Source organism: Candoia aspera, chromosome 1, assembly GCF_035149785.1.
Source record: "Candoia aspera isolate rCanAsp1 chromosome 1, rCanAsp1.hap2, whole genome shotgun sequence".
NCBI lineage: Eukaryota > Metazoa > Chordata > Lepidosauria > Squamata > Boidae > Candoia > Candoia aspera.
In genome coordinates this window covers 219,454,666-219,471,207 of record NC_086153.1, presented here as the reverse complement: position 1 = coordinate 219,471,207, position 16,542 = coordinate 219,454,666, and the positions used below count along the sequence as shown (strand labels likewise).

At 40.3% G+C, this 16,542-nt stretch overlaps 1 protein-coding gene across 1 annotated transcript in view; it reads left to right on the top strand.

The window, feature by feature from the left end:
* SLC49A4 (solute carrier family 49 member 4) overlaps positions 1 to 16,542 on the top strand; it is a 107,278-nt gene that overhangs the window by 41,475 nt on the left and 49,261 nt on the right. Inside the window, exon 3 of the mRNA XM_063292458.1 lies at positions 15,481 to 15,749. Coding sequence (XP_063148528.1) covers positions 15,481 to 15,749 — 269 coding nt within the window. The remainder of the gene's footprint in view (positions 1 to 15,480; positions 15,750 to 16,542) is intronic.

The window sequence follows — 16,542 nt, the reverse complement described above, 5'->3', positions numbered from 1 at the left end:
GACACCCAAAATGTCTATCTTTAATCTTGACATCTCACCAATAACCACATCCAATTTGCCCTAGCTCATAGATCTTACATTCCAGGTTCCAATGGTGTGTTGATCCTTAGAACATCGGATCCGCCGTTCACCACCAGCACTGTCGGCCACTAGCCGTCCTTTCGGCTTTGAGCTAGCTGCGTCATCACGTCTGGGGCTAGTTGAACTCATCCTCTGTTCCTCCCCAGTAGCATTTTGACCATCTTCCGACCTGGGGGTCTCATCTTCCAATGGTATACTGACATATCTCTGGTTGTACTGATCCATCTAGTTTTCACGGCAAGAATACTGGGGTGGGTTGCCATTACCTTCCCCAGGGATCGCATTTAGTTTGACCTCTCTGTCATGACCTTCCTGTCTTGGGTGGCCCTTCACGGTTTAGCTCATGGCATCATTGAAGTGCTCAAGCTCCAGCATCACGGCCAGGTAAGAATCCTTTGCTGAAGGAGGTAGTCCTAGTAAGGGCTTAAAAAAAGGAGGGATTGATTCAAGAAAGGAGAGGTGTGTGTTTGTCATATATTCCTAATTTGAATTATTGTAGCTCAGATGCCTTGTAGTACGAAATCTTGATGTTTTTATACTCTTACCTACTAAGTGATAGTGTAACCATATATTTTTCTCTTTGTTGAAGGAAATAGTTTGTTACGGTCTTGGCTTTTTAAAGCACAGGATGTTTTCCTGGTTCTCTTTCTTTCTTTTAAGAAAACATCTGACACTGATATTTTGGGAGAGATGTGGACCAGTGAGGTCTCAAATTTACGCAGACTCAGCTCGCTGCCATACTGAAAGACCCTGGTTTTGTCAAAAGATAGTGCTCACACATACAAAAAGACAAGCATTTTCTTCCTCACAATATATAAAATGAAGGTTTGTGTTTGTTTATGACATGACATTTGGTTCCCCATCACCTCTTTTTTCTTCTTTGAGATTTTTGTTTATGAGCCTATTTTATCAGTTAATTTTGTTTATTGTAAAATGAGTACACGCTCCTTCTCAATTACAAGCCTTAAGGCAGTTTGTCATATTATTAAAACATTTGAGAGAAATAATAAAATAAAGGAAAATAAAAAGTCAAAAGTAGAAGATGACAGAAGAAAAATCAGAAGCTGCTAAGACTAAAGGGAGAACAATCAACATCTCAGTAGCTGAAGTGCAGCTGGAGGACAAAAATAAGTCTTCAGTAATGAAATTTTGAAGCTATCAGAAAAGACAAGATGAAGAGGGGGAAAGGAGTGGCAAAATCTGGGCAAGTCAGAGAAAACGTGCAGTCTTAGCTTAGATATTGACAGAGAGCATTTCCAAAGGAACTTAATAAAACGGGCAAGCAAGGGCACAGTCCTTTAAGTTTCCCATCCCAAAATGCTTTAAAACCAAAACCAACATGTTCAATAATAATGGAAAGCTCATTCATGTCATCTTAAAAAATAATTTAGCATGATATCCTAATAAAGGTTCTAACAAAATGGTATTCACAGACCATAAGATTCAGTTTTACCTCCGCAATTAGCAATTTACAAAACAATCCAATATAACTTGGACCAATTGAGACCTTTACTACTGAGACATGTAAGTGGCATTCAGGGCAAAGTTTAGAAACCAAAGCGTTTTGGGGTTTTTTTTTGCCTTTATCCAAACCATTTTTGGTTTCCAAATTGTGCCTTGGATTCAGTTTATATATCTAAATAGTCAGTATATAGGTACATAAATAGATTTACAGGTAGTCCTCATTTAACAACCATTCAGCAACTGTTTGAAAGCCGTGTGAGAAGGCCACATGCGATTTGGACAAAGCCACAAGCGGGCTTGGGAAGAAGGCCTGGCGTGGCCAGCAGCTACCTCATGAAGGGCCAGGCTGGGCACACCTTGTCATGGGAGGAAGAAGACGGCAAAGGTCAACTGGGGGCGGCACGGTGGCAGGGGCAGCAGAGCCCAGGGCGGCAGGGCCAGTGCAGCACAGGGTCAGCAGAGGGTGGAGTACAGGGTGGCCAAAAGGGCAGAGATGGGGAGAGATAGGTGGGTGAGGGGGGATTTGCAGAGGAGGCAGTCCCTTACCTTACTGAGGCTCAGGGCTGGGAGGGACCAACCTGGGAATGGCTTGGATCAGGCTGGGTCCTCACCTAACAACCAGTGGGATTTGATTAATGACAGCAATGGGGACTGCGGAGATTGTAATGCTAAGTGATAAGGTCATGCAATGTCTTGCTTTATGACTGCATCACTTGGCAATGAAAATTCCGGTCCCAGCAATGATTGGGTTCCATGTGACTGAAAACTGCAGATCAGTTGAAAAGAAATAATGGAATAGAGTTAAAGAGTTCTTACACAAGAAACAAAGAAAAGGAATCCTTTTGTTTTTACTTATAGTTGCCTCCCCAGCTTAGTGCCTAAAAATTCTGGAATTGCAGTCCAACACACCTGGAGAGCACCAGGTTGAGGAAGTCTGGGTTATATGATTTAGTATTCACTTTTACTGCATCTTTTTTAAAAAATGAAACCTTCAAGATTTTCAAACTTACAGGTTAGGTTCAGCATGCCTCCCCTTGGTTTACTTTGTCCATTTTCATAAAATCTAGTTCTGTGAACTTATAAATTGAATTTCCCAATAGGATTTCAGAATGAATTTGATATTAAGTGATAAAAAAACAAATTGCTTATTAGAAGAGATTTGTAGTATGCATGTATCTTATGTTTTTCTGTTGCTTTGTCTTTTGGAAATCTACTTAATTTTAAAACTTGGTATTTTGGAGTGAGTTTTGTGATCTTAATAAGGTCTTTTAAAGAATAGTGCACATAATCTCGTTCTCCATGTGTAATTACCTATAAGGAGAACATAAAAAATTGAATGAAGGGTGAAATTTATCACTCCCCTCAATAAAATAAGTAGCTTTGTATAATACCGTATCTTTATGACCTAGTGATTAATTTTAAGTTTGGCAATGAGTTTAATTCATTTGTTTTTAAAGTGCTTGGATTTTTGAAGCTCCAGTGAACTTCAGAGTATTAATAAGTTTATTCATTAAAAAGTGGTATTCAGGGCACTGGATTACTTTCCTTCATAAAAAAATCAATAAAGCATTTGGTAGGGGAAAAAAACTGTAGATATGTCTAATTTCTGCACAGAATGTGGGGGAGAAAACCACTGATTGGTGGCATGCCCATGAACACATACACATAGACACACTTTGAGTAATACATCATTGAAAAGAACTGTTTTATAATGGAATTTGTAGATGGAGCCATTAAACAAAGATGCTTCATGGATTAGCCAAAAATTAAACTGGCTGTTAGTGCATCTTGTGAAGGTCTTATGAATTGCTGACTCTTACAGGACAAATTTATGCACTGTATCATTAATGCACGATTTACAAAATACAACAGTAAAACAATAAAGATGCAGGATATATAATCCAAAAGGAGCTGTGGAGAAAATCAACAATCAGTCAAATAACCAAAATGCCCCACAAGGGGTCTACCAACAATTCTAACTCATGGCCTAGGGATAAAGCTGGATTTTAATGGCTCATTTAAACAGGGCCAAGGTAGGGGCCATACAAATCTCAGTGGGATGGTGTTCCAACAGTGCCGTGACAGGTAAGGCCTACTTCTTGGGTCCTAGGCAACATTGTTTAATTGATGAGACCTGGAGAATGCCAACTCTGTCAGACATTATGGGATGGGCAGAACCACAGGAGATAGGTGCTCCCTCAAATAACCAGGCCCTATGTCTGGAAGACTTAAAGGGAGGTAACCACCACCTTGAATTTTACTGGAAGCCTATGTGAGGTTTGAGTCTGCTTCTGACTCAGAAAATGAAACTTATCTTGCATCAGAAGAGGAAATCGAAACTTATCAGGAAGGATTTGGAGAAATAAAAACCAGAAGTGACTCAGCAGAGCGGGAGAAACTAGAAGCGCTGATTGGACAAATTTTGGAGGGAGATTTAAATCCTCCAATCAGCGCTTGTGAAAGATGAGCAGAGAAGCACATGAATCAAAAGGCAGCCTGATTGGCTGCAGGTGAGAAAAGGCGTGGAAAGGATCGTTTTAAAAGGCAGGCGCGCTAAGAGCAAGCTGCTGGAGACAACTGATCCTTTGAGCTCACAGCATATGCAGAGGAGTCCTTATACCAGTTGGAAGCCTTGCCTGTAGCCAGCGTGGAACCAGAGCCAGCCCCTTCTGTTGTCATGGTCCTGCTTCCTGCACATGCCGCTGCAGTTGAGCCTCTCCTTGCTGTCCCTGTCAAGCACAGCCTTGCATCCAGTCTTGTTGCTCCAGTACGATTTGGTCTCGCCTCCAGTTCCAAGCCTCATTGTGACATTCCAGCCCAGCCCAGCCTTGTCTCCAGGTCCGAGCCTTGCCTAGATGCTCCCTCCAAGTCCAGCCTTGTCTCCAGGTCCAAGCCTTGCCTAGATGTTCCAGTCCAGTCTTATCTCTAGCCTCTGTGTTCCAGTGTAGTCCAACCTGCGCGCCCATTCACAGACTCATGCCTCCAGCCTCCTCTTTGCCACGCACTCTAGCTCCACCAACTCTGGCAGCTTCAATAAGAGAGTTAGCTGAGTTCTGCCTCGCTGTTTTGCCACAGTCTGGACCAGCAGCCTTGCCTGGGCATCCTTTACTGCCTGGGTGGACTTGATTGAATTGAATTGCCTAATCTATTACAAGAACTTTTGCTGTTGTAAATAGTTATTGTAAATAAAGAATTTAATAGTAATTCTGCCTGGCTGTCTCATAGTCTGAACAGGACAGCCTACTGATAACCGGGGCAGCTCATGAAGCAGAGGTGTTTCAGAGCTGTGACCTGCCCATAACTGTCCAGCCCACAAAAAAGAAGTAGATAAAAGGGGAGGAAAAAACAGGGGAGCTATAGATATTGTGACATAAACATCAGTGAAGCAGAAATCTTCATGAGGAAGAAGCCATATTTGTCTCCTACAAGCATTTGGCTTTAGGAACATTTGTTAGCTACAAAAAGTTGTGCCATTAGCATACTGGGAAGTATTGATTTTAAAATGTCTTCCATTTTATCTTAACAAGAAGGAAATTTCAGAATTAGACCTCTGAAAATCTATAAATGTATGTGGCATGGAGTAAGGATAATGAAAAATAGATTATAGCTTTGGTTAGTACATTGAACTAGCTGAAAGAGAGATGCTTCTTTAAAGATTTAATAATAATTTTAAGCATGTGTTAAATATACCGATTTTGCTGCCAAGTGTAGCTGTAGCAGCCAAACTAGCAGAATCCTACCTTAACCTTTTTATGTTGGTACAAATTGGCCAAGCTTATTGACTGCCATCCACTATTAATTCTTTTGTTAGAAAGAGGAATGGAAAATTTTCAGGCACTGTTCAGTAGCGGCAGTCAGCTAAAGCATTCCTCCATTTGTTTTCTATAAGATAGGTACTTTTTCTGGTTTTCCTGGCACAGAATTTCAGGAGGTCTCAAATTATGTGTCTGCAGAGACAGTTTGGTCTAGTGGTTAAGGCAACAGGCTACAATCCAGGAGACTGAGAGTTCTAGTCCTGCCTTAGGCCTGAAAGCCAGCTGGGTGACCTTGGGCCAGTCTCTCTCTCTCAGCCCAAGTCACCTCACAGGGTTGTTTTGTGGGGAAAATAGGAGCAGGAAGGAGTATGAGGTATGTTCGCTGCCTTGAGTTATTTATAGAAATAATAAAGGCAGAATAGTAAGTAAGTAAATAAATAAATAACTCTGAGGCAAAATCCATGGACCCCCAAACCATGTATTAAAATGACTAAAATCTCACAATTTTTAAAAGTGCTCAGCTTGAATGCAGTTGTACCTACCATCTGAAGAAGTTGCTACAGAATCTTCCTGTTAAGTAGCAGCTGAAAGTGACAGAGGAAAGAAGTCTTTGGGTTGTTGCAGCCATTGCTAAGTTGAGGGACTTGAAGTCCCATTATAAAACATTAACGGAAGTAAAAATTAGTGGTGTGCAAAGTGCAAACAATTTGAAACACTATTTTGAGCTTTCTGGAAGTATATCAATGCTGTTTTGCCAGTTCTGGAAGTGTTCTGAGCTTGAAATAGCTCCAAAATGGAAGGGGCAGGGGGTTAATGTCAGAAAGCTTTGAAATTTAAATGTTTTGCACATCTGTAGGCAAAATGCTCCTCAGGATATACTTCCATCAGACTGGAGGGGAAGAGGTTACAGTTTTTGGCTGGTCAGGAAAGACCGGCTAGAAGGGATTTGATATTTACCACAAAGACAGTAAAACCAGTCTACCCCCCTCAAATCATTATCTGTAATTTGAAAGGGGGAATGGTGATAGTTGTCATCTGTTACATTAAAAGAAGCTGTTGAAAATGAAGGAATGAGCAAGGGGTGCAAATGGCTGCAGACACTAGTGGAAGTGGAAATGAGTTGAAATGAGCTGGATTAAGAAGTTGCTGTCTGGGTTTCAGGCTTGGGCAGTGATGCTGGCTGGCCTTACTCCTATTGGCTCCTGAGGGACTGTCTCATCCCCATAACATTGACCGGCCTCACCCAATCATGCAGAGAGGGCATGTTACGGACCCCATCAGCTAAAGAACTCTGGTTGGCGGGGTCCAGGAAGTGGGCCTTCTCTGCAGTGGCCCCCGCCCTTTGTAACATCTTGCCCCCGGAGGTGAGGCAGGCCCCTTCACTCCTGACCTTCCGGAAGGCCCTGAAGACTTGGTTCTCCTGTCTTGCTTGGGGCGGGAAGGTGGGTAACCATTCTTGGGGGTGGCTGTCGCCTTAGAGCCCCTCCCACCAGATTGGAATTTTATAGCCACTTGGATTCTATATTTATTTATTGCATTTTATATTTGTAATGTGCTTTATTTTTATGGGATTTTAACGTTTATTGTTGTAGCATTGATTTTATTGTAAGCCGCCCAGAGTCCCTCTTTTGGGGGAGATGGGCGGTAATAAAATTTGAAAAATGGATGGATGGATGGATGGATCTCCTGATTCTTTAACCTTCCTGTCTATACTGGGAAAGTAATGCCAGCTGCTTTCCTTTCTGTGGGTGGGTCCTTGGGAGCTCGTGGTTTCCATTTGCACAAGCAAAGAAGACCCCACAACATGGAGTTGTACTGTTGGAAGGTACATTAGAGCTACTCTAGCCCAACCCTCTGCTCATTGCAGGAGTTGTTTGCTCCCAATGAGCATTTCAATGGTCCATCAGGGGACCAGTGGCATGGGTGGGGGAACGTACCACCATTTTGCTGGTGCACTATTCTTGCTGTCATTTGAACTAGAAGGGGAGATTGGCAAACCTCTGTTTATTTTGCCCTGGACCTTGTGTTCTGCCCAAAGAGATGTTTTCTTCCTGCCCTTGGCTTTTCAAGTCCCATTAAGAGAGCTTCCACAAGCCAAACATGTTACTGTAGTCCAGTTCAGGGAAGCTGGTGCTGGGAAGCAATCTGTGCTGGGAGAGAAGAGAACATTGCTTGTTTCTCCATCGTCTTTACAATTGCCAGGAAAAGGTTTGAGGTTTGCTTACTTCTTTGCTATACTTGCCTGCATAAATGCACCCATGTCCACGCACACACATACACATGCAGGTGCAGAGGATCCTTGCCTCTCATACTTCCTCTTTCTTGCAGCTCTTCCTCCCCCCTCTATTGGCCATTCCCAGCCTCTTGTCCCTTCTCTGTTTCCAGGCTTTTAAGTAATCTTCGTGAGAGTGGTGTAAAAAGAAAAGAAAAAAGGAAAGGTCATCCATTGTTCATCAGTGGACTGGTTCAAAAACAAAACAAGGGTTCCCTGTTTCACTAGTCTAGCAGCCCAGGATGAAAGGACAGTGGAGAGAAGCAACCAGTGCCTGGAGGGGAAGGCCTGTGCCTGGCATAGCACCCACTAGCCAATTGGGGTGGAGACATTGCCTGCAAGAAACTAAGCCCTGAAGCCAGATGGCACCGTGTGATTTGTGCCTGGAGAGATTAGAAAACACTGCTTTTGATCGTGCAACAAAAAAAGATCGGCAGAGGTTGGCTTCACCCTTCGCAGTATTAGGCAAGAGGCAGGTTGAAAACTACAGCATGCATTCACATCCTTGAGAATTGATAAGTGGGCTGTTTACATACTGGGGTGAGCAGAATATGCAGATGAGCCCTAGGACTATGTGATACATTTAGATTTGATTCCAAAAAGGTACTTTGGAGCACACTGGGCACAAATGTAGCATCTGTCTTTAAAGCAGCAATACCTTCTCCCAGGATCCCTGCTGCAAAGAGGCAGGCAAAGAGGCAGGTAATCCTGGGAAAATGCTGGAAGTGCTTTAAAGAGTTCTGGGCAGTTGCTCTGTTCATGCTCCTGCATACGCTGAAGCACCATTTTGGAGTCAAATATGAAAGACTGCACATTCCTAGCAGACATTACTACTGCAAAGTGGGGGTGCCTTTGGGGATTCGCCTGAGGTTTAGCTACTGTGACAGAGAGGCTGTATTGCTGGTGAATTTCATCCTATTTGTAACACCTAAATGGGGCTTCTGTCTTTTTTCTTTCCTCATCTGTATAGTTACCTTTTCCCCAACTCACACCTATCCATTTATTTTATTTTATTTTATTTTTCTTTCCCTGTTTCCCCTAGGAGGAGGTAGGGGCATTTGTATATATTTGTATGTTGTTATTTATGACAGGGAATGCTTGGCATATGAGTCACTTTGTGTGAGATGGGTGGCCGTATAATTGTGAGCAAGCAAGCAAGCAAGCATATAGGTGTCAGTTATGTTTGCATATAGGGTCTCTTACTTGTCAGGCAATTAATGTGAATTAGCAGTTAATTCATGGGCAAGCCAGTTTGGTGTAGTGGTGAAGGCTCCAGGCTAGAAACCAGGAGACAGTGAGTTCTAATGCTGCCTTAGGCACAAAGCCAGCTGGGTGACCCTGGGCCAGTCACTCCCTCTCAGCCCTAGGAAGCAGGCAAGGGAGAAACACTTCTGAAAATCTTGCCAAAAAAACTTCAGAGACTTGGCCAGGCAGCTGCCAGGAGTCAGGACTGACCTGAAGGCACACACACACACACAAAGGAGTTAATAATCCCATGCACACATTTATTGGGTAGGAACAGGGAATTTCTAAGGTTGTTTTGAGCTGGAGTTGGCAAGGTGGGGAAATGGTATTATACAGTATTTGTCAGGATTATCTGGCTATTCTTCCTTTTGGGGGAATCCTCTTAATTCAGGGTTGTTGTTTTTTTCAGGTAAATGTAGTAGATATTTGCAATTGAATAAAGAGCTCCCTGTCTTCCAGCATCTAGTAGCTTCTTGCCTAATTGGTGACCAGACAAGTGGCTGTTAACAAACACTTCTTGATTAGTACAATTATACATATTGTTGGTTCATGTTAAAGAAAAATTGCCCACTAAGTCATGTAAAAACTCCTTTGTGTATCTTTATCATGCATGTTTATTTTATAGACTTATTTGTGTTGTATTGGGGAAGAAAACCCAAATGTTTGGATGGCCTTTTTTCCTCTTATCTCAATGTTGCCTGCTAGCTCTGATTCCCTTTGCCAATGTCTTTTGAACTTAGATGCAACTTTGACCAAAGAAACGTTTTCAGGAGGTTGACAGCTATGGTAGCCCTGCAATAACACAGTATTATGATGGAAAAGTCTGAGAAAATTTGTCATTGTGCTGCCAGAAGTCTTGCTGTATCATTATGTTGTTGCCTTTTCACTGTCAGAAGGTTGACAGGGATGCCATGGAATTGGCCTGGTATTGCAGAATTTGCTTTATTGCAAATCTTTGGCTCTTGCTTGACAAGTTGTCAAACAGTTTCTAAATAACAAGATTTTCAGAATTGGAATCCCACTGCATTTTGGACTCCTTAAAGTTCTCAGTAAAATAACAACAGTAAGGATGCCCAAACACATTTGAAACAAGTTATCCATGCTCAACATCAAAACCATTCTGAGTTGAAGTTCTCTCCCTCCCTTCCTCAGTTTATGAATGAGCAGTTCCTCATTCACGTCATAGACAGTGCCTCTATATAAAAATCCTTTCTTTCACTTTGCAAAAAGGGGTGAATATTCTTGTGTTTTATTCCTGAAATACCATATTATCAATAAGCAAAATGGTTTGTGGACTACCCATGATATATTGCAGTCTATATATGTCGAAAATGAATCCCAAAATATTATGCATCTTCATAAATATTTAGTGAGTATGTTTTTAATGCAGATAACATCCTCCCAAACTATTTATATGGAAATTGATGTTTATTCTAAATCTATATTGGGAAGGGAGAATATTCCATTTGCAAAAAATAAGCCACCTTATGTTTTTTAAGGAGAATGAAAATTGGTCTTCTTTGACTATAAATAAATCATGATTGCTATTTGTAGTACACTAGTATTGGATACTGTCTGTGTATATGGTTCTGTATCTATAATGCTGGTTAGATTAAAGTAAAAGGTTTAGTAAAGAACACATATCTCTTTCCTAGGGATGTGATGGCACAATTGTCCCTTTTTTAAGAAAAACATGTGCAAAACTAAACATAATGTAAAGTTTTATTTTCAGAATTTTCTTTCAAATGTAGTTGTATATTTTCTACTTTCTGAGGTTGAAATCCAGTGTGATATAGCAGTTAAGGGATTGGGTTGACACTGGGGACAGCCAGGTTCAAGTCCACCCTCAGCCATAGAAACCAGTTATTCTCTGTCAGTCCAACTTACCCCATAAGGTTGCTGCTGTGGGGGAAAACAGGAGGAGAGATTGCTTTGAATGTCACCTTGAGCACCTGAGGGAACAACAGGATATAAAGCTAACTAATATAAACTGATATAAAGCCAGTTTGGTCTAGTGGTTAAGGTGCTGGGCTAGAGACCAGGAGTCTGTGAGTTCTAGTCCCACCTTAGGCATGAAAGCCAGCTGGGTGACCTTGGGCCAGTTGCTCTCTCTCAGCCCAACTCACCTCACAGGGTTGTTGTTGTGGGGAAAAGAGGAGGAGGAAGGAGTATGAGGTATGTTTGCCACCTTGAGTTATTTATAAAAATAATAAAAGGCAGGATAAAAATTAAAAATAAATAAAAATAAATAAAAAATAATAGCAAAATAAAGCAATATGTTCACCATTTTTAAAAAAATCATTTTTGAGTGGTATACTGTATTCTGTTCAAGGAGTCTAGTTCTCCCTTGATCCAGATGGTGTTCCAGGGGCTGTTAAAGAATCAGCCCTTCTCCCCAGTTAGGGTGGTTAGAGCCCCTTGCTGGCAGTGTGATACAGCATGTTTTGGTGTGGTTGACCAGATTTGCCATCTTGTTTAATATTTTCTATTTGATTGTATATTTATAATATTGTGAGCCACCTTGAGTTGAACTGGATACATGCGGTGCCTAAATCAAATAAATAAACAAACAAATAAATAAATCAGCTGAATTCAATGTAATGCCAAGTCAGCATTTTAAAGCCATAGTTTGTTAATCATGCAATGAAAAACAATTCCACTGTGGATCCTCCGCAGGGCAGATTTGGGAATTTTGTTCCTAAGTGACCCACAGGGAAACACAGGTTGGCAAGGAATGAACTCCAACTAGGATTTGTCCTTCTCTAAGGGGAAAAAATGCAGTAAACACTGATGGTAGTTTCGTTTATTTTCTGAACCATACAAAGTAGTTCAGTTCAAAGGCCTCTTCTATATTCTTTCACTTCTGAAAAACTCAAAGAGCTTACAATAGTTTCTGGAATTACTACATGGCTACTATAAGTAAGGGGACGCGGTGGTGCTGCGGGTTAAACCGCTGAGCTGGCCGATCGGAAGGTCAGCGGTTCAAATCCGTGTGACAGGGTGAGCTCCCGTTGCTAGTCCCAGCTCCTGCCAACCTAGCAGTTCGAAAACATGCAAATGTGAGTAGATTAATAGGTACCGCTTCGGCAGGCAGGTAACTGCGTTCTGTGTAGTCATGCCGGCCACATGACCACAGATGAAGTGTCTACGGACAAACGCCGGCTCTTCGGCTTTGAAATGGAGATGAGCACCGCCCCCTAGAGTCGGACATGACTGGACTTAATGTCAAGGGAAACCTTTATCTTTACCTTTACTATAAGTAAGCAAGCTCTGTGTGCGTGTGTGTGCGTGTGTGTATGTGTGTGTGTGTGTGTTATAGTTAAAATAAAGATGGCAATGATTTTTCAGCACACCATATATTTTAAAAAGCAAATATAATCCTAATCTACTCATCCTAGCCAATCTGGTAAAACATTTTTACTAGATTTTTAAATTTAAAAGTGCTGACCCAGCACTTTTTCTTCCCATTCTGCCCCAAGGACAAATAAGTGGACCTTTCATCTTGCCTTTAAGAGGCTAGCAGTTAAAAATTCTGCATTGCTAACAGGTAAATATTAGCACAAACAGTGTGCAATTATTACATAGCCTCTGCCCCAGGCCTCTTTACAAATCGGTTTTGGACTTGATGAAATAAAGTGCTTATTTATGTAGTTCAAAGGATGTGGTGCATTCAGACATAGCTACACTTCAGCTTTTTGAAGCAAAGTTTGTTTTCTCAGTTCAATAGCTAAAAGTAAAGTTAATGCAAAATGGATGCTAAAACTTACTAAAATATAATAACAGCCTCTGTCTCAAGGGAAAGGTTAAGTAATTGATTATTTCATACCTCTGTTGAAATGGCCTCATATTTTATTCCATGATTTTACCCTTAAGCATGTTATAAAAACTCTGGACTTGAACTCTCATTGCTCCCCACGTTGCTTGAGGTCTAAAAATAATTAAATGAAAATTGGAAAAATCATATGCAAACCTGAGAGCAGAGTACGAGATACAGAAATTGATCAAAATACTGCTGTTAGTTTGACCATATTTAAAAATGCTTTTTTCTTCTGGGGCAGATATAAAACAAAATTGTATTTCTTCATCTTTCATACAAAAGGCATTTTACATTACCAAATCAAACTTAAATTGCAGTGTGAGACAGTGAAGAAAAATGCAGTTGTTCTTTGTTCCTTCTGGATAACAAAAACAAGGAAAAAAGGGGGAAATAACAGTAACAAATATTTCTAATCTCAAAGCAGTTCTTAGAGTGGGTGATGGTCTATATCAGTGTTTCTCAACCTTGGCAACTTTAAGATGTATGGACTTCAACTCCCAGAATTCCTCAGCCAGCATGTTCACACATCTTAAAGTTGCCATAGTTGAGAAACTCTGGTCTATATGAAGAAGTTCTGATAGTCTTTTCAGGCTGAAATCAGCTACAGTGATCTTAAGGTAGTAAAAAATAGGAAATGAAGAGATATGAAACATTTGAAATGCATAAAAAGCAGTAAAAAATAGGAAATGAAGAGATATAATAGCAGGTGTAATCCAAAATCCTCTGTTTATGGAAAGAACCTGGAGAAGGAATAGCTGTAAATTGTATCTCTTCTACTCTGTGTTAAGCTTATCCGGTCCCCAGCATTAATTCTTCCTCCGCTTAAGTCTACTGGGATGAATGCACTCCATCTTCAGTTGATAAACAAATAAAGGGCAAAGAGGTAAGAGTTCAATGAGATAATGCACTGCAGATTGAAGTACCAAGGGTACCTCATTCTGTAAACATTACTCAGAAAAAGGTAGCATCAGAAAACCAAGGTATAAAGTGCTGAAAAATAGTTAATTGTAACGTTTAGTACCAATGAAGTACCAGATAATAAACTGCAAATTTCATGCAACAGGATTGTCAAGAACTGACACTAAAAACTAACACTGGCATACAGCGACCATAAGACCTTATTACTACTATATCCTGTCTCTGAAAGGAGCAAAACAGTGCCAATCAGTCATTCAGTTCCCATGTAAAAACCATATAATGTGCTGCCATCCTACATATTTGATATAACCACATGCAACTATAATGTATGTATTTATTTATTATCTTCTTTTAATGCCATGGGGTCTCTTATGATGCAACTTTTAGATATAGTTCCAAACTAAAAAGTCAAGGGCAAGAGATTTTTCTCAATAGTATTCAGCTATCCCAGAGCAGGCCAAGATTTTACTGGAGAGTAACTGACAATCACATCATTCAGAACCCCAGCTAGTTATCTGATTGGAACTCAGTGTTTCTTTGTACCTGGCCTGATCCTGCAATCAGAGTTGCTTAGTTTTCCCACATGTCAGAATGGCCTGCTGACATTGTAATCCTTCTTGCATTGAACTCCTACTGTTTAGAATCAACTGCTGCTCAAACTACTTTGGAGTCTGATCACATGAGATTTTTAAAAAACTTTTTTCAGGACCTTTATGAAGTTGGAAGAACCATTGTTTTAGGTTGCAGTATACAATTTGGTTTAAATTATAGTAGTGCTTATATGGGGTTGTGTGTGTGTGTGTGTGTGTGTATTATTTGTGTGTGTGTGTGTGTGTGTGTGCACAGCAAGAATACTTAGAGATGTGAAGAGCATGTCAGAAGCAACAAAATCCCCAGTTCATTGCTTTTCCTGTCCCTTTAGTGTTCTTTAGGCAACAAAATATCATCAACCAGCCAAGAGAGAGGGCACTCTACTGCATTCAGGGCCCCCAACATGATGATTATGAGACTAGGCAGTTACATAGCTTAGTCCATTTCTTTGGTTTGGGGCTTCTTGGGCTGGAAGAACAGCAAATTTCTTTAATGCTTTTGTTCATTATTGATCTCTTCTATTTTTTACTTTTGATAACAAAAATGTGATGCAATTGTCCTCCCCCCGCTTTTTAAGGTTCCTTTTGTGTATGTTACAAAAATGTGATATATAACATTACTACTAATATTGCAAAAATACTGAAAATTGATGCTCTTCAATGTTCTATGCTAGAATTTGTTGTTAATTATGTTTTCATCAAAGGCTTTGGAACTCTATACACTGTTTTCCCTTTACACAATCCAATTCTCATTTGTTTAACGCACGGCATAAGTGAAAATTAAAGTGAAGACATGCATAAAATATGAAAATACTTCACAAAGTAGATACTCTTATTCAAATATACAATATAGTACAAATCTTCTTTGTGATGTCCCATTGTGAATGGCAGTGTTTGAGATTATTTCTTAGTAACAGGTTTCTCTAGTATATAATTATTGAATACTAGTCTGTACTTGGGGGCAGGTAATATGACTCACTTGGCAGTAAATATTGAAAACTCTGTGTCCTCACATGAAATCAGAAGAAGAGGAGGAGGAGGAGGAGCGGGAGTAGGAGGAAAGGGGGGAGGGGAGGGGGAGGGGAAGAAGCTTTATTTCAATTGTTCGTGCCTCAAAATGATGTCATGTACTTCCTGAAAGGGTTGCTGACTTTAGTCCTTGTCTTCGTGCCAGTTTTTGGAAGCACTCCAGAAATTTGCGTCAAATCTTTATAGTCTTAAAAGCCCAGCATAAAGAGAGAAATTGAACTGTCCTCCCATAGATTTTCATAGCATTCTCAGGAGTTTGCACATGGCAATTCAATCTGTATGTCTCCCTCTCTCTTGCTTTCTCTCCAGGCTAATACATGGAGGACAGCTATTAAATGGATTGGCGGGCCCAACTGTAACAAGTGCTTCTCCACTTCTCTCTACTACGTGGTTTTCACCAGATGAACGTGCCACTGCCACAGCTATTGCATCATTGATTAGTTACCTTGGCGGAGCATGTGCATTTTTAGTAGGACCTTTGGTGGTTCCAGGGCCAAATAGCACATCAGCAGTTCCCCTTGTGTTTGGAAGTAGTCCTGAGTACATAAAGGACCGAATTGAGGCTGTATTGTTTGCAGGTATCTAAGAAATAATTTTATACTTTACTACAGTATGTACATTTGTTATGAGTTTGCTACTGCCCTCTAGTGATTCATCTGGGACAAGAATCTCTATTGTTACAAGAATAGAGTTATTAGAATTATTTGATCTTTATGTTAAAATGCCAAACCTTAGTTGTGTGTATTAGCTATAAACTGTATTTTCTTCGTGTGAATGTAACCAACCCCATCTATGCAATTCACTTGGCAAACATTTTTCCACTAGAATGTGGCTATGTTAAAATAGAATTGACCCTCCTATTCTTTTTTTGGTGTTTCACTGCCAGTTCTGTTTTTTGAACATCAATAAAATACAGACCTCATGTAAAATTCTGTGGGTGTCTTTATATTGTAAATCAGTTTAAGGTTATTAGTAAAATAATTATAATTTTATGTAGCTTTTGCCTCACCTGATTCTGTAAATCCATAGTAGATAATTACTTTAAAACAAAAAATATTGTCCAAACCAAATTCAGTAGATTGATCTGATCAAACCTGAAATATCAGTTCAGAATAAATGCTGCTTATTTTAGAAGTGATCTCACAGTCTAACAGAAGTGTACATCTAACAAATAATTTTGTTCACTGTGCCACCAGCTGATCATATTCTTCTCTATGATATTCCATTCGGTTTCCCTCTCACCGTTCCTTAGTCTTCACCACCATTAGATTCTGTACCATTGAGCATCATCAGTCATCACTGAGCTATTTGAGGGCCTGTTTTTATATTATAGAAGACCTAATATGTTTCATAAAGTACTGATACCTCTAT